General features: G+C 50.9%; 1 protein-coding gene across 2 annotated transcripts; it reads left to right on the top strand.

The window, feature by feature from the left end:
* The first annotated feature begins 2125 nt into the window (after positions 1 to 2125).
* CLIC2 (CLIC family member 2) lies at positions 2126 to 13680 on the top strand. 2 transcript variants are annotated; one of them, XM_085324242.1, is made up of 6 exons: positions 2128 to 2369; positions 8708 to 8817; positions 9337 to 9462; positions 10557 to 10663; positions 11482 to 11663; positions 11866 to 13680. In XM_085324242.1, exons 1-6 carry the CDS (start codon positions 2313 to 2315, stop codon positions 12025 to 12027), a joined length of 744 nt encoding a protein of 247 aa, XP_085180368.1. In that variant the 5' UTR covers positions 2128 to 2312; the 3' UTR covers positions 12028 to 13680. The 2 variants fall into 2 exon arrangements, with proteins under 2 accessions (XP_085180370.1, XP_085180368.1); XM_085324244.1 differs by lacking the exon at positions 9337 to 9462 and having other exon boundaries at positions 2126 to 2369.
* The last annotated feature ends 6774 nt before the right edge of the window (positions 13681 to 20454 follow it).

Here is a 20454-nt window from a genome sequence, read left to right as displayed (position 1 = left end):
TTAGACCTGTGGGTTGCGATGAGAATTGGCCAGCTCAGCTAGTATCATCCTGGCACAYGTCTGGGACATTGCCTTATACATGAACCTCCCCTTAGGATTAAAGCTGCCCCRTTCCTGCTCTTGTGTCTCTCATCTGCTGCCTGCTGCCTTCCCTTCCACGGTCATACCAAGCCACGCTCCAGCCTGTGCAAGGGAAGCAGGCTCAATCCTGGTGCACAGGAGCCTTTGCAAAGTTGGCGTCACAAGTAGTGACAATTAACCCTGCAGAGCACCTTCCCTGCCAAGCACTTTCCAGCTCAGTATCCTGGTCAAGAGATAACACAAGAAATATCTCCTGTTTCCCTCTCCATGGAAAGGATTTGTGCAGCAGGGAACACTGCAGAGTTTCAGGCTCTCAAAAAGTATTGGTGGGGCAGAAAGAAAATCCACCCCCCAGCCCTTCATGTGTGCCTGCTAGTGCCTGCTGGGTACCTCTCTGTGCTTGGCAGCAGGAGGTCCCAAAAATGTCTCCCTCCGGAAGTCTGCAAAAGTTTCCAGCTACTTTTCCTCAGGGTGGATGTTCTCATCAAGGTTTGACTGTTTTCAGAAAAGCCTGAACTCATCCAAGCTGGGGGATGACCCATCCTTCTGGCAATAAGGGTGCACTAATCCTCTCCATTTTATATAATACATGCCTGGTACCAGCTAYACAGTGCCAAGGCATGAGAAAGACTTGCCCAAGATCACATTCATGAGACGAGGAAACCACAGTCAGGCACCAAAAAGAAGCATGGAGAGAAGGTGAAGCCTGTTTCTGCTGGTCCTGCTCGGCCACAGCTCTGTACCTGGAGAGAGTTTATCCCCCCGGTTTAGGGGGACAGCTGATAAAAAATCCACTACCCTCCAGGGCAGCTAGCTGTACCAGCACYATCTATCCTGAATGGAGCAGTCTTCACCTCCTTCTTCCTCTCTCTCTTCCTCAMCCCTCCTCCTCAAGTTAGGACCTGGAAGGTAAGGACTGCAGCTCTGCTTGCCTTAAATTTGTGGCTACTGGGAAGCCTGTCTCAGCTGGGATGGAGCCGGTCAGATCTGATGGCTGTCATCTCCCTCCCATCCTGGAGAGGAAAGCAAGCCAGTCATCTTTCCTGTGAAACAGCCCAAGTTCCAGGAATGGGGCCGTAACGGGGGTCAGGCCTGGAGCCATCCTTTCTCATCAACCTGTGATGCACTGCCCCAGCTGGGCTGCTGCCAGCAGAGCTCTGGGATTCCCCGCTGGGCCCTAACATACTCCAGGCTCTTTATTTTCTCTCTTTGGAGATTTTGCAATCAATTCTTGCCAAAAGTCTTTACCCTGGCAGCTCTCAATTAGCTGCAAAGAGTTGGTGGCAGGCAGCCAAACTGCCCTGCTTGGCCTCTGTCTTTCCCCACATCGTTCCTTTGCTCAAGCACCCTCCCTGTCCGGGGTGGTGTGCATGGGGAGGAGCTATCTGCTCCCTCTTGGCAGCTGCACTTGTGTCTATAGCAAAAATCAGTGAGATCTTGTATGATAGTGCGAGGGAAATGGTGGCAAATTCAGCTCAATCCACCCAGAGGAGAGAGGGGCTGGAGGTCACAGCTGGAACCCATCCAGATTCCCCAGCTCAGCTGTGGACCTAGTGGCCAAGAGGTAGCACTGACATCCTCAAAGCACTGCTGGAAGGATGTGGTAGGTGCTGGTGGCTCCAAGACATGGCACGGCAAAGCCGTGCTTTCCAGAAGGAGGCAGGCCCCCCTCTCTGAGGGGGCACAGCTTGCCCCTGCAGGGAGTCACAGGGCGCTCTGTAGTTAAGTGCAAGGAGGGGAGGATGGAGAAGGTGAAGACCTTCCCCTCTAGGCCAGTCCTAGTGAGAGAACTGGAGCGCGAGATGCTTCCTGTCTGTTTCCTGTGCAAAAAAMCCACTCTCCCGCCTTAGAGATTACAGCAGCAGTGACGGGTCTTTCTGGGCCACGAGCCCACTTCTTGGAGTCTCCAGGGCAGCGCCTGGACTRGTTTGATAGACTGGAACGGGACCCGTGAATGCATCCAGATAGACTGGTGCTGAGTCACGGCTGGGAGGCCTCTGCAGTTCCCCCCACCCCTCTAGCAGGTCACTGCGTACACCCCATCGCTCCTCCCCACTTCAAAAAGGAAGGAAAGGGCAAGCCACAGCACTCCACAGGGGAGTGAGTGCAATAGAGGTGTTCAAGACATCTGCCTTCAGAAAACCTCCCTGCCAGCTCGCCCAGGGGGCTTAGCAGAGAACAGATCAACTCACCCCAGCAGTGAGCAGCCAACGGTCTCCCTTTCCACCAGGATGGAGAATCAGCGGCACAGTCCCAAAAAGGAGCCCGAGATCGAGCTTTTTGTGAAGGTGAGTTCCCCAAGGCGTGTTTGCTTATTAGCTGTTGCCTGTGGGCTCAGAGGTGGGTGGGCTGTARCCTGTCTTTTTCCAAGGTGTCATTAATCTCTAGCTAGTTTCAAGTGATGGAAGTTTGTGAGCGGCTTCATGTTTCAGAGTCTGGCRAAGAGTGCCAACCGAGGGTTACTTGCCTGTTCCTGGAGCCTGGGCATGCGGGACGCTGGAGCCTGGCAGTGAGGATACCTAGGACACTTTGGCTTGGGCAGAGACAGAGTGTTGTGCCCCCTCCAACTCCCGTTGGGGAGCTTGGTGGCATCCAACCCTGGATGCTGTGTTAGCTTTGGCAGTGGTCACCTGCCGAACAGTGCTGCTGGTAGTTGTTACAACGAAGAGGCACGTGTGCCTCTTGAAACCAAGAGGAGAGGTGTCTCAGCCCAGGAAAAGCAAGCAGGAGTGCTGAAGTGAAACAGAGCAGCTACTTCAATTTTTTCTTTGAGCGGGAGTTGTGAAACAAACTCTACAAGGCTTTGGGAGCCTGTGCGAGTGCCCACGTGTGGGCGGATGGGGAGGGATGGGATGGCTTCTTAGGCCAGCCCTAGGGGATTATTCGCTGGAAATGTTTTTTCCTCCGTTAAGCAATTTTTCAAATACTTCCTCTGGAACATTTCAACACTCCTGTTCAAAACATTCACAGAAAACATGCAGGGAATAGAAAGAGAGGAGCCAAGGCTGACAACTGAATTCTGCATAAGCGCATATGCAAGTGGTGGTGGCAGAGAGGCCCCTGGGACAGGATGTGGCCCCAGGCATGCTGTCATGTTGCAAGCGAGTGGGGGAAGAGCAATAGCACTGTTTGCCACCATGTCATAGTGTTAAGGGTAGTTCTCCAAGCAGCCTTTCAACCTCTGAGCAGCAAACTGCTGTGAGCTGTGTAGCCTTCGCTACTCTTCTAGAGACAACTAAGTGTCTGAAAGGACCACCGCATCTTTGGTGCACTTTTCCCACCAGTACAGGTGCCTGACACCCCCTACCAGTGCTGGGTGAAGGTCCATGTTGGCACCACACCCTTGCTTGCAGAGGGATGTAATTGGAAATAACTGTTGTCAGAAAGGATTATCTGTGGCTTAGCAGAAGAAAGTCTCTCCCATCCCCTTGCTGAAGCTGTGGCTGCAAGGATAATCACCAGGTGCTGAGCTTCTCAAGGTTGAATCCAGGCAAGTGTGTTTTCTGGGTGATTGTAACTCAGAAAAATTAAATTCTCTCCTTCCACACTACTTTCCCTCGCAAGGATGTCTGGGGCAAAAAGGAAAAYGATACACGCCGTTACTGTAATGGCTGCAGAAGGTTTAAGGGGGTTTTGTASAGAAGGGAACAGAAAACAAAGCAGCAGCTTGGTCAGGACTTCCCCTAAATCTTAATTTAGCACTGAAAACCCCCTCTGACAAGTTAACAGACAAATTGATGCTGTGTCTCATTCTCCTACCCTTTAAGGCACAGATTTATTGAAGTCATGTGAGATCCAGAAGGGGCTGAGCAAACAGGCACCTTACTGTACTGTGAAGTGCCAGGGCACCCCACACGTCTCCCAGGCTGCAATCTGTCCTCTGAGATACCACTGCTGGTGTCAGCGATGACAGCCATAAATCATGGCTATCCTGGGACGGGTGCTGCCAGTAAGCCAGTGCTCGTGTGAGTGTGCTGGCTTCAAGCGTGCACCAGTGTGCGACACCTTCTTGGGGCCTGGTAGAACTTTCAGCAAATGCTAAATTAACTTGGCAAGGATGGGGATCTGTGGGTGGCAGTTCCCAAGAGCCTATTCATAATTTCTCATATTCCCTCTCTTGTCATCTTCAAACTCTGGGAAGGCCCTGCGGTGTTGCTAGCTCACGTAACCACTGCCCAGCTGCTCTGGCAGGCTTTGCGCAAGTATGTCCCGCTGGAGAAAGTCCTGCACTGGCAAAATCAGTCCCAGACATGCCTTCTCCAGGGTGCATGACCCAGCCATCCCACCTGGCAGCAGTCCTCAGGGTGCCAGGTAGTTGAGCATCTCCCTGCCTGGCACCATCAGGAAGAGGCTCTGTCCCTTATGCTTAGTCCCATGAGGAGTTTAGCCAACTCCAAGACTGCTCTCCAATTTTCTGGGTAGCCACACAGGAATTGTGGGCAGGTCATGGAGCACTGGGTGGGTGTTGAGTGAATCTAGACAGCGTCAGCCGTGCCCCGGACACACTCATTGCCTCCCTCCTCCTACCATGTTTCATGCTGTTTCACCAAGGGAGGAAACATKGGGGCTTCTAAGCAACTTTGAGTGTTTAATATCTTGTGCATTCAACTCCCTGCAAAGGTGCAGAGTTAGGGCTAAAAGCCTGCACCTCTCTGGAAAAGCTGGGCTGGCTCAAGCCTCCCACTCTGTCCCACACATCTGGCCATCTCTAGCCCTCTACTAGGCTTTATTTTAGAGACCAGTGCAGACCTCCTAAGACCACAATTCCTCATCCCATGCCAGCTACACTTCCATGGCCTCAGCAGCCCTCAGTGGCATCGCCTCTGTAYCCAGATATGGATCCAGAGGCATCTTTACAGCTGCATCCCATAAAGCAGCCCCACATTGGCTTGCCCGGGGAGGAGGGGGTTTGAAAACCCAGAGTACAGCTGTTTTTTCCCATCATTGTGCTGTGATGGCTCTGCACTTCCATTCTCTCAAGGAAGGACTGGAGGGTTAGAAGGAAAACCAGTGAGGAAATCAGCCTGGGAGAGCTGCAGGCTCTGCCTTCCCCCAGCCTGGGGTGCCAGGCTGCYGTAGGGGAAGAGACGCTCTCTGGAGAAGGAAGCAAAGAGCAGAGACTTCCCCTCCTTGCTGCTTGGGCCCTGCTGGGGAAGGAAAGCATGTGACWACAAATTTCTCCAAAACTCTTTCCTCTGAGCACCCTAGTTCCTGAAGKTTGCTGGGTGGGCAGTGTCCTCCAGGGCCATGGCAGGGTCACAGAATCATAGAATTGGCAAGGTTGGAAGGGACCTCTGGAGATCACCTGGGTCTCGTTGCTCTCTGGGCTCACCTGGGCCAAGCCACAGCCCTTCGCCTCTCTGCAGTGCTCAAGCACCAGTGGAACTGCTCCCGTTTCCTCTTGATAAAGATTTGGTTCTGAGCATCGTAGGATGAGCCTGGCTTCATTTTTTTCTGCAGGGGTTATCCTGGTTTTCCTTTCTTTGTGATCTAAAATTACTCACYCTTCTGTTTTTAAAAGACAAAAGGGAAAAACACCCTGAGCTGTTCAGAGGTTGGAGTTATAAGGCAATTATGGAGAGGTCTGAGATGGGACAGTACAGCCAGCCTGGGCACGAACAGTACCATCCTTGGTGAGGGGTATCCAGTCTGCCCGTATTGCCCTGTCCCTCACTGCCATTCCCCCATTTGCCTTGCACAGCACCATCTCGTGCAGAGCCACTCATTGCGTTGGCTCAGCATAGCAGGTCCCACGTAGCTGACGAGACAATTTGCAATTAAGCCCCCTCGCTCCCCAGCCTTGTACTGATGGAGGAAAGTAAGTGGAAGCACAATCAACTGGCTCCCCTCTTCTGCCACCCTGTGTGGCTCTGCCCCCAGCGAGAGAAATCTCAGGGGAACAACAAGAAAGTACAAAATTCATGGTCCATTTAGCAGTCAGTCCTCATGCAGGGCAGCCACAAAAGCACCTTCTGAGCTGTTGTTCTTYGAGATGCTTCAAAAGATAGTGTTAGTTTTGACTTGTAACTGCCATAGATGATGGACTGGGAAGGGCAGTAGAGAGACCCATTGGTATGAGAGCAGGTCAGCCGTTGTGGCTATTTTCTGATTATCTTCCCTCCAATTTCCCCACAGGACACTTGATACACCGTGTTATCTATTTTAAATCAATTCTCATTTATCAGAAGCTGATATAGGAAGCAGATTAGTGATTTATGACCTTCATGCCAAACTGGCTCCAGGGCAGAAACCACCCAGGAACAACTCYGGTGGACTCACAGCTCCCGCTGCATGGCCTACTGCCCCAGCTTAGTGGGACCAGGCTCTCAGAGAGCTTTTCTGAGGGCTCTGGGGTGCTGCAGTCAGAGCAAGTGATGGCAGGAAGAGGCAGCAAACACCCACAGGCCCTGGAGCACACTGGGGTCAGGGCTCTCAGTGCTGTCAGTGACCCTGGTATGCCATGCAGGCTGCATCTTCATAATTTTCTAATTAATAACCAGCAAGTAACATTAACATGCTAAATTCCCTTCTGTGATGGATCTTCAAAGACAGGAAAAAAAAGGGCACAGGAGATGTAAATGTGGATTTGCTGAATGCATACCCCCAGGCTGGGTTTTATGTGCTGCTCTAACTCGCACATACTCCATTCCTCTCCTTCTTCCTAGCTCCGTTTCTTTAGACACAATTTGCTTTGGTGACAATCAGCCACAATGCCATGGATGTGCAGAGGGGGGATGGATCTCCAGCCCCTACAAGGCCCTCTCTGCACCAGTGAAAATGTGTTGATGCTCAGGACTCTCACATGAGACCCTTGCTTCAGAGTTTATCCATAGGAAACTTGAGCAAAGGAAAGTATTGTTTTTTTCTCATGAGCACAATTTTGTGACAAGTGAGAATAAGAAATACTGATTGAAAAGCATTTGCATCCTTTTGGAAGGATGATTGCTTTTGGTCTGGTAGAAAAGCATACCATAACCTTCACCTGACCACTTTGAGTGTTAGTACTTTCTTGTTTTGATCAATTTACTGTCTTTAGAGTGAGTCTTAGGCCAGTGTAACTCTCCCAGAGAAGCTAAGCTTTCTAGTGTCTAAAGGTTTCTAGGGATGTTATTCCTGCCTGCAGCTACTTGACTTTTTTCAATTCCATCAGATTCTCCAAAATCTCATCACTTTCCTGCTTAGCCTCTGGACTTCTGCTTTCTTGCCACTTACCGAACTGGCACCAGATGGGCAAAACCCTGAGGGAAATCTGACAGGACTCAGACAGGTTGTCCAAGCTCCCTGCTCTCCAGTGTCCTCACTGATGCTTGATTTCATCCTGGAGTTTAAAATACATTGCAGAAAAACAGGTTACAGAACAGTCCCCTGAGATAATGTGCTTGTATCGCTGGAACATCATGGCTCTGTTGACACAGCACTGTCTGCAGAAGATTAAAACTTCAGAAACAGACACATGGCTCCATTTCCCACTGATACTAGGTGGGATGGAGAGCACAGACTCACCTCCACATGGGCAAGGATAGACTTCCTACTAGGAGCTGGTGCAGCTGCCAGCACTTTGCCAATCCAGCAGCAGGGCAAGAGCACAGGTCCTACTTGTAAAACGAGGCTGGCAGCCACGCAGTTCCCAGATCGTGCCCCCCCACTCCTTCTCCTCGCAGAGGCGAAGGAAGSTGTTTGTGTAGCTCTTTGCCATCCTAAACCTGGGGAATTTATGCCTGGGCTCTTTAAACACAAAGGAAAAACAGCCAGACGCTAACAGCACACAAAAACAAACCACTCTTTTCCTGGCAAGCATGAGCACATTTCCCTTTGCGTCCGCCCTCTGGAGTCTTGCCTTTCAGCCAAGTGGACCCTCCCTTCCTCTCCCATCTATTATCAATCACCTTCCACCTCCTTCTCCCAGCCTCCTCCTCCTCCCTGTTTTATCTCACATCTCTAGGAAGGATCCAAGCCTGACCATCTTGAGGACAGTCTCCAGCATTTTCCAATAGCAGCAAGACCATGGTTCAGGACAGAGGGCTCCTACAGCTGAGGCCCCCCAGCATGACTGCCACCTGCAGCTCCAAGACAGGGCCCAGCTGGGACCAATTTGCAGGGAAGAGCTACTTAATGGGCTACCTGAAGGGCATACTGGCTTGGGCTATGGTTTGGGCTATGTGTTCTGGTTGTCTTTCTCCTGAGATCAGTTTAGGCAGTTCTCCAACTCCAAGCCACCTACCTTTCTGGACTGGGGCTTTGCAAAGGAGATATTGGACCCCTTGCTCTTGCCCACTGCATTCACAAATCTGGCACGTGCGTTCACAACACAGCAGCCAGGCCCRGAAGCATGTGCTAGGTGGATGGTAGACAGACAGACTGATAGATAGATAAACAAACATAGGCGCTGTGATGAAATTCCTGCTGTTACAAGACCCTGTGCCAGCACCCCAAACCTCAAAGTCTGCCTAAGTCTGCAAAGAAAATGGAGAGGAGAGGTCCTGCAGATCTGGATGGAAGGCTGTAGGGTACTGCAGTGGTATAGAGCTACACTCTCTGAGGGACTGTTTGGTGCACCCCTAGGAGTGYCCCAAGTGCGGGGCCTGGATGTTGGGGTAAATCCATGTTTTTTGTGCTTTCCCTGCAGGCTGGTCTGGATGGAGAAAACATTGGAAATTGCCCCTTCTGTCAGCGCCTCTTCATGGTGCTCTGGCTCAAAGGAGTCAAGTTCAATGTGACCACAGTGGACATGACCAGGTAAGACAACACCACAACACAGCTTTGTGCCATCAGAACCTGTATGGTGAGAGAGCCCATGGCTCAGCTCTCCTCTGTGAGTGCTTTCCTCCCTTCCCAAAGCACCTCTGTCAGCATGGGCTGCCCTGGCCCTGCACCTTACCCTGCACTGGGGTAACCCTGTCACTGTAAGAGGGGCAGCAGTGACAATTCCTGCTTCATGTTCCCCTGCCTGTGTGGTGACCACACTGTATGGATGCATGGGATGGGCCAGCACAGAGATCTGTCTATGTGCAAGTACATACAAGGACAACAGCTACCTGTCCTGCTGGATTTGTGTGCAAGTCCAAGCACCATCAGACCAACAGAACAGTTGGAGAACACTTCCCAGCCCCCCAAAGTCAGCAGAGCATATAAATGGAGATCCTCCAGGCCCTGTGTTCTCCCATGTTTCCATCCAGGTCTTGTTTATTGCTCCAGGGAAACTAGCTGGTGCAGAAAATCTGCAGGCACTGAGTCTACTTATTTTCTTTATTCCAGGAAACCTGAAGAGCTAAAAGATTTAGCACCAGGCACCAACCCACCCTTCTTGCTGTTCAACAGGGAGCTGAAAACGGACTTCATTAAGATAGAGGAGTTCCTGGAGCAGACCCTTGGCCCACCCATGTAATTATAACTTGCTCCTTCCCCCTTTCAGGGCCTGCAGGGCRCTTAGCAGCATTGAGTAGTGTTTGGCAGATGGGAAAAACAAGGTAGGATGGTGGAAGGTGCCTGGAAACCAGCATGGGGGCAGGGTACCAACYCTTGGCCCATCATGCTGACCTGTGGCCACACTCCTACACCCTTGTGGGACCTTGYTCTGCAGGGTCAGAGCTTGCAGTGCTGAGTGTGTCTTCTGTGCAACAGGTTAGGCTGCAAGGAAACAGGGTGGCCTGGGAGAGAAAACAATGGGAGGAAGTGCACTATCTGGTCCCTCCACGTGGGCAGAAGTGGAAGGAGCAGGCGAGTAGGGGGGATGTTGCTTGCAGGTGTGTGGGCCAAGAGCCCCAGTGAGGTGGTGCTGTTGGTTTTGCAGCCCTCAGCAGCAGCTGGTATCAAAGGGTAGGTRGGAATGTGAGATGCTTTTTGCATGTTTTATCTTCTCTGTTCAGCTCAGTCAAAGAAAACACCTCTATTTGAATATGGGAGTACAGCTGGCCAAGAGGGTGGCTGGGGAGGGAATAGTCTGTCTGAACTGARGAGAAGAGCTGCAGCCCTGCTGCTGAGTGTAAAATGGAGCTTTCAAATGCATCTTTCATCCAGTTCCTCGGACATGTCTAMCCTTGCAGTACATCCTGGGACATCTCAGCAACCAAAAGACCTTCCCTGAGGAAGTCATGCAAGTTTCTGGCTTCCCCAGGCCCCTCTCATTCCAGCATGCATCCTCCGGGCTGGGTCAGAGCTGCTGTGAGTGACCCCAATCTGCAAGCAGAAGTCTGCTCTGGGGCCACTGGCGTCCTATAACTCTGCCCCCTGGGGTTGCTGCAGTATGATTTTCTCATAGCAAACACCCAAGACTAGGCTACAGCTCCCAGAGAGGCAACTGCAATCACTTAAAGCTTCACAATACGCTCACAACTGGCTGAACTGCACCTGCATCCACCAGTACCAATGCCAGGAACCACGGTTCTGGAAATGATGCAGCTGACTATTGTTAAGGACCATGCAGCCACATCTCTGAGTCTGTTCTTTTTTGTACTGACAGAAGCATCTCTTTAAAGGTATCCACACTTGAGCCCCAAATACAAGGAGTCCTTCGATGTTGGTAGTGACATCTTTGCCAAGTTCTCGGCGTACATCAAGAATCCACGCAAGGAAGCAAATATCAGTAAGAAACAAYGGTTGGAGGGCACAGGGTCCCCCATGTCTCTGACCAGCTCGTGGCTGTGGCTGGGAGAGCCACGCTGCTGAGGCAGGCTCCTAGTGTACACTGCCTCTCAGAGGAAGGGCCTCRTGGGGAAGAGGGCTGTCAATCTGCCTTGCTAGGGGAGCAGCACTTTTGTTGGAAAGCATCTTGTTTGCTGATAGATAAATCCTGCTATCACACTGGGGTTCCTGTTGCTTTGGGCTTGCAATCTTTTCCAGTGAAGCCAYGCTGGCAAGCAAAAGAGCAGGCAGGAAGGATGAACGCAGTCCTTCTTTTCCCTCTGCACTCCTTGGGGCTYGCACCCCCAGCAAATGCAGAGCTGCATGCAGATGCTAGCCAGAGGCCAGGACGCCTGGCAGCCTGCCCTGCTGAGGAAAGCACATCCTGGAGGTCAGGTCCCAGAGAGGAGGCAAGAGGCGATGCTGCTAWGCTGGTCCCAGCTTTTGGCTCCAGTTAGCAGAGCTGAGGCCTATCAGATGTCATTGTAATGTGAGGATAYGAGCAATGCTTAGATGCATGTCTTCTGACAGCTCTGCTCCCAGAGTTTTCATTGTGTATTCTCTGTCACCTAGCAGAAGAGGCCCTTGCAGGGGTCCAGCTCTGTGTACCACAAGCTTGGCCCAGAGGTCTTCATGCCCGTACACAAAGTCTGGGAGAGGCTCAGCAAGKTGGTCAGGAGGCCTGGCACAGTTATGAGCCCGGCAGTGTGCTGGGAGCTGAGGGGAGCCACTGGATCTGGATGTTGCAGGCTGGCTCTGAGTATTCTCCTGTCCACCCAGATTTCGAGAAGGCCCTGCTGCGGGAGTTTCAGCGCCTGGATGTCTACATGAACACCCCTCTCCCTGAGGAGATCGATCAGGACAGCATGGAGGATGTTACTGTCTCCAAGAGAAAATTCTTGGATGGAGATCACTTGACACTAGCTGACTGTAACCTCCTGCCCAAACTGCACATCATCAAGGTAATAGCACTGGCTYGCAGGACCAAAACAGAGAGCATCCACCCCAGGAGGTGGTAAGGAGACAGGGTAAAGAGCCTGGGGGTGGTGATGTGAGCAGGGGGCCTGAGGCCCCTTACTTGTCCCTGCTAAGCTGGGAAGCAAATCTTTCTGAAGTGTTGGGAGTCTTAGCCTCCCTCTCTCTCCTCTGCTCCCTCTACTCTAGATCGCAGCCAAGAAGTACCGTGACTTTGAGATCCCAGAGGACATGACAGGTGTCTGGCGCTACCTGAACAACGCCTACGCCTGCGATGAGTTCAGCCACACGTGCCCAGCGGATGAAGAGATAGAACGCACCTACGCCAGTGTCGCCAAGAAGATGACCTAGTGCTGCTGCTGGAAGCATGCCAGCAGCACTGCCTCTGTCCAGACCCCCTCTGTCTCCATAGGCCTGACACAACCAAACCCTGGCTRAGAGAGGATTTGGAGGGGGGTTTATGGCATTAGCCACTGCCTTTTGGAAACAACGCCTTGCTTCACAGCCGCTGCTGTCCCCTCCTCCTCTGCCGGCTGGCTGCAGCCCTGATATGCCATCAGCATGTGTATGTCCTGGTCACTACCTGGCTGCGGTTCCAACTACTTCCCCACCTCCTAAAGACAGGTCTTCTGGGGTTGCCAGTATGGCCTGGAACTACACATCATAGGAAAATCTGAGCACTAGCCTTTTGTATTGGCACCCTTGATGAAAGAGATGAGATCTCCCAAACAGTCTTACCAGCTACTGCTATATCATCCACTGCTGGAACTGCATGAGCATCTAATGCCCTGCTTTGCCTGGCCCTGGTCTCTATGGCTGCCACCCAAATTGCTAGCCCCACACAGGCGGAGCAGTCCTGTATGTTCAGGAAGAAGCACCCAAGTGACCAGCCCATCACAGATTCATGGGAAAAGTAGCTGTTTGAATCCACCCAGTCATTCTTCTGTAGAATTTGTGGCTGGTGTCYCTTCTACTAAAGCATCCACATTAGACCTGAAGACACTTAGAGAATCTGCATTCAGTAATTTACTGCAGCAGTTAACTACCCCTGCTGCTAAAGGAAAGAATTGCAATGTGCATCTAATACTTCTTTAGGGGCATGTAGGTGCTAGGGATGATGCTTGGTGTGAGAGTGCCAGGACATGCCATGGGTTGGGAAGGAGATGCATGAGGGCTCTGTAGAGGGCTCAGGGCAGAGGGATCTGCTGGGATCTTGCAGACCAGCCTGGTGCAGCCATACCCTCACTGGTGTCAGGGCATTCCTCCCGAGCATACTAGAAGAACTGAAAGCACCTAAGTACACAAGCAGCTGGCTGTAAAGTCCTGCCTGGCTCCTGCGAGCTAAAAAAGCTATCTTCACCTTGCCTAACACCATGAGAGATGCAGCCATGTGCAAATGCGGTTCTACCACCACATTCCCAATCCCCACCAAAACTGAAAGYGTCTGATTTGGAGAGCTGTAGGGTAGGACATTCATGTGGTTTCCACACCCCAGGACCAGTCAGCCTGAGAGAGCAGGCAAAAACTGGTCTGCGAAGCATTGTTTTTGTGGGAGATATCTGGCAGATTTGGTGCCAGCCCACTGCCCTTGGCTCTTTTTTTGTCCCTTCCCATCCAGCATCTTTGGTGTAAGAGGAATAAAAGTCGTYCTGCATGGCCATGACTTCCCATCCTCCCCCATCAGATACCTCCAGCTCCCCAGGGCTCCTGCCAGCATCTATGAATTCAGCCAGCTCTCTCCAGCCTTTTGCTGGTGGACAAAAAATACTGTAATACGAGTGTAATGGCCTCTGTGGAGACACAGAGAGATGGCAGAATCACCCTCCAAATCTCACTACTGCTTCCCTCTTTGCACTAAAAGATGTGTCCTTGCAAACCTGCTTCTGATAGTGCTGGATTTGGGAACTGTTTTTTTTTTTTTTTTTTTTTTTTTAATGGGTTTTGGTTGTTTGGTTTGTTTGTTTTTTTAAACTAAGAACAGCAATAAACTTTATTTTAATAGTGCTTGTTTGTGTGTTGTCTGCACGCAGGCCAAGGCTGCAGGGCACTGAGACAGCTACAGTGGATAGAGAGAAGGAGGGGGTCTTTCCCATGGTGGAAGCTCTTTGGRGCTTTAACATAGGCAAAGCCATAACCCACAACAGCCTGCCAACCTGGCACTGCTGAATCACCAGGCTGCACGTGGCCATGAGGCTCCTGCAACACTTCAGCGCTGCTTGCAGGAGAGATATTCCCTTCCTGGGATGCTCATGTGCTTCACTGTGATCTACCCACATCCTGCGCACTGCAACAGGAGGAAACAGGGCCCTTCACGATGTGGAGATGGAGCAACTGTGGGATGGAGCAAGCCAGGACACAGTGCACAGCTGCAAGAGGTTTATTCAGGGAGGTGACAGTGCTTTGCCTTTCTACACAGTGCCATTTCCTGCACTTGGCTCCTGCTGGTGGCCTGCAAACCCCTCCAAGGGTATGGTGGCAGCTCTGCCTTGCTGTGACTGCAATTTGCCCCACTGATCATCTGATATGCAGGGCAATAGGCATGTGGCTGTGGGGGGCACCCTCTCCTGGGCCCTGATGGGTCTTTTCCCCTTCCCTATGACATGCCTTCTCTGCTGCAGATCCTCTCCCTTTTCCATCATGAGGAAATGAAGACCTTTSATTGCTCTGTGGAAACCAGAGCGCACTGTGGTGTGATGGCCAGGCAGGGTCACTCACAGAGGGGCCAGCTGGCAGCTGTTTGGGTAGAGGCGTCATGGAGCAGGCTGGCAGGCAGGTGGCAGGCAGGGCTCTTCTTGTGTCGCTCATTTGGTGACACAGTATTTCCAGAAGCAAGCTGGAAAGGAAAGGAAAAGACACCTGTGCAAGAGACTGCAGCACTGCTTACCTACAGCAGAAAAAATTAAATGGAGAGAGATGTCCGTCTCTTTTCCTGGACTCCTGTACAGTCTTGCAGTCAGTTCTACGAGCCCAGCCTGGGAGCTGAGTGGCTTTGCCTTAGTCCACGCAATGGGTACTCTCCACCCCAGGCCACTGACACACTCTGCCCCCTGAAATGGGCATCCTCCACCACACATCTGACCCCCAACCACTGTGTATGCTTTGCAGAGCACTTGCAGAGCACKTTCTGGTTTGGAGTAAAATGAGAGCAGCCCACTGTAGCACGGTGACCTCATGCAGCTGGACCCCAGGACCCACTGGGAGCCAGCACTCACCTCTCTTGTTGGGTTGTTGAGAGGCCTGGTCTGCCTGGGTAAATCCCTGGCTCTGGAGCTCACTCACTGTCGCTATCTTCCAGAGAACTGCCTTGAGGTCTTCCACCTGCCATGGCAGAGGGTCATGTGTGCAATGCACATTCAGCAAGCAGAATGAACCCCCAACCCCCCACCTCCCTGTCAGATTGAGGAGGGAAGCAGTGTTGGCACCARCATGGGCCTCTGAACAGACTGCCTCCAATTTAAAGGTCCGTAGGGACAGGGTTTTCTGGGACCTTGTGGGGAGCTGGCTCACAGAACTCTCCTGACCAGCAGTATACCCCTTGACCACTTGCCCCAAAGCCAAGGCAGCATGCCCTACCCACCAGGCGGTCAGGGACATCTTCCCGGAGAGCATTTTTATTTCCTGAAAAAAGAAAAACAGATACGTATGAAAAGCCATGAGCATGCAGGGGCTGCAAGTCTTRCATGATGGGCAGGAGCCAAGGAAACATGTCTCAGGAGAAGGAGAGAGGAAGAGTGGACATGGCACCAGCATCTACTTCTCTCCATGCTCCCTGGGGCCRTCTAACCTGTGGCACTCCTTTGTCCTGGATGTAGGCCTTCTTCTTTTCAAGAGCATCCCACTGTCTACCTTTGTCTGCACATGCCCCCACTCTAGCTCTATCCTGGTCCRGCTGATCCTGAGTCCCAGGACTCAGCTTGGCCCTGACCCACTTTCCAGACATGTCTCATTCCTTCCCCTGGTGAAGGCAGAGCTGAACTGATGTTCCTGAATGGCCAGAGCCCTGTCAAAGGCTTTCTGTGAGCCACAAAGTCAATTGAACTGTCAGCCAGGTTAAAATCTGTCAGCATAAAGTTTGGCTCGAAGGAGGAGACAGTGCCAAGGACAAAGTAGCTCCTTTTGCCTGCTCCTTGGGCAGCGGTACTGAGAGCCTGAACACAACATTGACTACGGTTCCCAAGAGTGAAAGGTAGATTGTTTGAGGAAGACTGGGGATCTTTGTCTCCTCCTCTGGCAAAGGAATGCTGGCTTGGGCTGGGAGTCAAAATGCTAGTCTGTGAGACAGCTGCGAGCAAGGCTCCTTCKCAGCCTGGGAGAATGAATTACTCTGTGTTGCCTTCAGCATGACCACAGTGGGTGGGTGAGGAAGGGTTGCCATTAGCTTCTGGGGCTCCCATTATCACAAAAGAGCCTTCTGACAGCACCTCAGTCTTGGAGGATGGCTGGCAGCATTCCTCAGTGCCTTGCTAAGCCTTACTTAGCCAGCTTTCTGCACTGGTGGAAATTGGAAGGGTTAAATCCAGACTCCCTTTATGAGGGGGTCAGGTAAYGTAAGCACAAATCCTGCCCGAGTGAGCTTGTCTCACAGCCTGTCTGCATTGCTTTGAGGAAAAGAGAGTCTAAGCCGCTATAGGAAGAAATGTTAGGTGAATGTTGAAAACTAATGACTCTTGTTGTCTAACTGTGTTTAATTAGAAACCACTGTGTGTGTCTGGTGCTTTCCAGCATCTTTCCCTTTGGTCCATAGCTCTTCCAGTGTCTGCTGAGCCCGTACACAACCCCACAGGATGCTCCCACTGAGCTCTGCAGGATCACAGGCTCTGGGAACTGAAGAATCCCAAGAATTTTGCTCAGATCCTTGCCTCAGACATAAAGCCAAGTTAATGCAGTTTCAGAAGTCCCCATGAGTCAGCCAAGTGACATGAAGAGCCCATGTGCTTGCTTGTTTCTCAGAAACGCTGAACAACATGCCTCAGCTAGAGCTCGCTTGTGTGGGCTATGCAAGGTTCCACTGTCGCGATCTCATGGCAGGATCAGAGCATGAGTGCAAGCACTTATCAGTTTCTGCTGCCTTGCAGAAATCTCTGAGATATAGGGCTGAACTCATGCTTTCTTCTAGAGCTCAGGCTCCCTACCAAAATGACCTCGTCTCCCACACCAGGAGGCCTGCTGTGTCTAGGCAAGTTTTACTCACGGGTCAATATTAGCACATGCAGACCAGGACCATAGACATCCCCTTTGGAAAGGGTTCCCTCAGGTGTAATTTTAGATGCARATGGTGTCATTGGCCCCCAAGTCTAGCAGACGTGGGCTCTGCTACCTGTAGTTCCCTTGGGGCACAGACCTGCATGAAGTGACCACGTAGCAGGGTACCAAGCAGCGGTAGAGCCTCCAACACACTGTACAGGCAGCCAGCACTGAGATGCCAGCTCTCACAGTGACTGTGAACAGAGCTCGCCCAATCCCAAAGGCTACTCGACGTTTACACCCTGCTTTGCACATGAGCTGTGATTTCCTCATTTCCACAGAGGGAGTCAGAAAAGTAGTGAGTCTACAGAGCTGTTTAGTCTGTACACTCYGGACTGACTAACTGCCAGGGCAATTGCATTTCTCATCCCAGAATACCTGAACACATCGCCCAAACTCTGCTGTCTGCAGATCACAACAACCAAAGCAGTCCCTTAGGAACAGGCTAGTCTTCTTTTGCTCAACCTGGTCACCCTAGGGATCTAACTACTGAACTCTACTGGATGTACTCCAAACAATACCAGGGAAACCTCTTCCCAGGCCAGGAGACCTTTCTGCCCAAAGAGAAAAGGGCAGAAGGAAGTTGCACTGCTGTGCATGTCCAGAGCAGCCAAATTCACATGAAACATTAGGCATGGACCAAATGATTTGAGCCAGCAGTCAGTGCCAGCCATAAGGTGGTGCACAAGGAAAAACCCCACCTGGGTTACAAGCACAAACATGCAGGTTAGTTGCCCTTACCTTGGACCCCATTGCTTTCAGGGTAGACAGGGTAAGCATTAATGCAGCAAGCCTCCAACAGTACTGCCAAGGTGACTACCAACATCTGGGAAGGCATCTTCTGTCCTTCTCGAATTGGTGACCAATTTCCCAGGAGTGTGTAAGTGATGAAGTGTGAAGAGGCTCTCTTTTATGTCCTCCAGCCTCTGTCAACTTTCTGTAATCAATATGCTATCATCAGGTGTGTTGTGTTGTCTTCTGAGTTAGCCATTAATCCTAATGACAAGAGACAATTGGCTGTRCTCTCTCCCCAATTTGATCTTTGCTTGATCATGCCTGACAAGGAGCTTTGACAAATGCTTCACTGGGATTTCAAAGAACACCACTGTTTACCATGGCTTTGCTGCACTGAGGGAGGAATGGCAAAGGAAGGCTTTACAGGCTAACCATGCCCCTGCTAGGTCTGGCCAAAGCTGAACAGGGATCAGAAGAGGACAAGGGGGATGACATTTGGACAAAGCATCGAGAACCACTCTTCCTTTTCACACGACATTGCTCCCCAAAGGTCACCACATATCCTCAACCACTTTCCCTTCTGATGGCAGAACCAGGACAATGACAAAGTCTTCCTTGCAAAGGCATCTCAAGCTGATGTGTACCAGGTGCCCCATTCTCTGACAGGATCAGGTAAGATATAATGYTCCTCCTCAACAGACAGCAGCAGCTGGAGCTTCCTTGCTAAGACAGTATTTGGCCTTGCTGGTGTTCAGAGGAGGCTGTCTCCTTCTCTCATAAGCTGATAGTAAAATTCCCTCTTCCAGAGGAGGACAAAACTCACWTGGTGTCTGAGTTCTGGCAGCCCCAGCCCCCGTAGGTTGCGAATGTCCAGGCCAGTAAGTCGCTGCACATCAYTGAAAGTACTCTTGCTTGGTTTCACAAAAATGTGCTCATTGTGCAATTCACAGTCAGTGCTAAAGTCTGGATGTTTTCAGCTTAAACACATGCTTTTTCCCTCTTGAGAAAAGGCAGCTGATGATGGGAGGACTTGCAGTCGATGTCCCTCCTAGAGACATGGCCTGAAAAATGCTTTTCCTGAGACAGTAGTACAGATATGATCTACACTTAAAAGTTGTAGGTGCAGAGCCAGATCCTCGATCCTCATTCATTCACTACGGGGACCTGAAGAGGAAGAATTGGCAGGAACTAACTTTTTCTTTTTCTTTTTTTTTTTTTTTGCATTCAGATTTCTCCAGTTCCCATTTGATTTTGCATTTTACTGACAAACTTCACATTCAAACTACTATAAAATGTCAGCATACTCTAATTGTCAGTAATTTATTTAAATTACTTTGCCTAAGAGGTTTAATTTAAAGAAATCCGGCTGAAACCGGTCACCTTTGTGACCTGGGACAGGCCATCTTTGCTGCGACAGCATCTCTCACCCTCACTCACAGTGTCACGCTGGCTGAGAGCAGTGAGGAATAATTTGACAGATGTAAGAAAACGTGAAGAAGTAAGAAAGAGTCTGACAAACACAAGAAGAAGTTTAAGCTCCCAGGAGCTATAAATCAACCTTGAGTCTTACTCATGGGGGAGAGGAGACATAAAGCTTCATTTAGTCCCCTTTTACCACTAAAAGGTACGTTCCTCCAGGCTGGACAGTGCCTGCTTCAGCAGTGCCATGAGGAAGTCCATTTGAAATTTTGATGGGAGACCCATATTTCTCCATTTCTTCAGTCCTTTGCTTTCGTGGGGGGACACTGCTGAACTTKTACTGGAAAAGACTGTGCAGAATGCTTGGGGGCCCAACAGCTATTTTGTTGCTGACCATGACCCTGCTGACCATGAAAAGCTGACAGTGTCTGCAGTCCTCGACACAGACTCTCGTTTTTCATGAGGCAGCTTGARGGCACATTAACAGGAGACAATTACTTCTGTCTGCACATCCCTATGTGTCAGACACAGATCAGAGTTGTAGACGGATGAGGCAAAATGGTCATCCATCCTAACTGAATACACAAGTGAGCTGGCATCTTTCTCCTGACAAAATCTATATCATCTAGGCTGTTTTTCATCTGTTCCTATTCCCTGAATGTCAGGTTTCATGCAGTACAATGAAAAAGCGTTGAAGCAGATTCATCAATTCTACTGTCAGGACATGACAAAGGGACATGGGTAGAAAGTATGAGCAAGATCACAGGGAGAAGGTGGCAGATTTCAGACTGGGATGTTAGCTTGGTGCAACAGGGACCACATTTGTCATCTCACAAGAATTTCAGCCCAGAAGGCTTTTTGAGGACCATAGCCCTTCTTTGCAAGTCAGTTACATTCCATTTTACACCAGTTACACTGTGCCTGAACATGCATGAACCAAGTAGACCTGTCTGGAGGCTCTGCCCAGATTGGAATTTCCAAAGGGGATGCAGACTGTGACTGATGGCACTGGCAGGAGTCCATGCCAGAGCCAGCAAYGTGCCCTTGTGGCCAGGAAGGCCGATGGTATCCTTGGGTGAATTAGGAAGAGTGCTGCCAGCAGATCGAGGGAGGTGATCCTGCCCCTCTACTCAGCCCTGGGGAGGCCTCATCTTGAGTACTSTGTCCAGTTCTGGGCTCCCCAGTACAAGAGAGACATGGAGCTACTGGAGAGAGTCCAGCGCAGGGCTACGAAGGTGATCAGARGGCTGGAGCATCTGCCATATGAGGAAGGACTGCGAGAGCTGGGCCTGTTTAGCCTGGGGGAGAGAAGACTGAAGACTTCCAACCTTACTGATTCTACGATTCTATGATTGCTCGGAGTGGAGTTTGACTGCCTCC

This window comes from Rhea americana, unplaced genomic scaffold (genome assembly GCF_003343005.1).
Source record: "Rhea americana isolate MKP2758 unplaced genomic scaffold, rheAme1 scaffold_90, whole genome shotgun sequence".
In the NCBI taxonomy this organism is placed as follows: Eukaryota; Metazoa; Chordata; class Aves; order Rheiformes; family Rheidae; genus Rhea; species Rhea americana.
Note: the sequence above shows the minus strand (reverse complement) of the source record. Positions and strands in the feature narration are given on the sequence as shown.

What these genes read in the sequence shown, in the direction of transcription:
- CLIC2 (XM_085324242.1), top strand. Translation starts at nt 2,313, where the DNA reads ATGGAGAATCAGCGGCACAGTCCCAAAAAGGAGCCCGAGATCGAGCTT. An exon ending in AGATCGAGCTTTTTGTGAAG is followed by an intron (nt 2,370 to 8,707) that starts GTGAGTTCCCCA and finishes CTTTCCCTGCAG; the next exon opens with GCTGGTCTGGATGGAGAAAA. An exon ending in ACCACAGTGGACATGACCAG is followed by an intron (nt 8,818 to 9,336) that starts GTAAGACAACAC and finishes TCTTTATTCCAG; the next exon opens with GAAACCTGAAGAGCTAAAAG.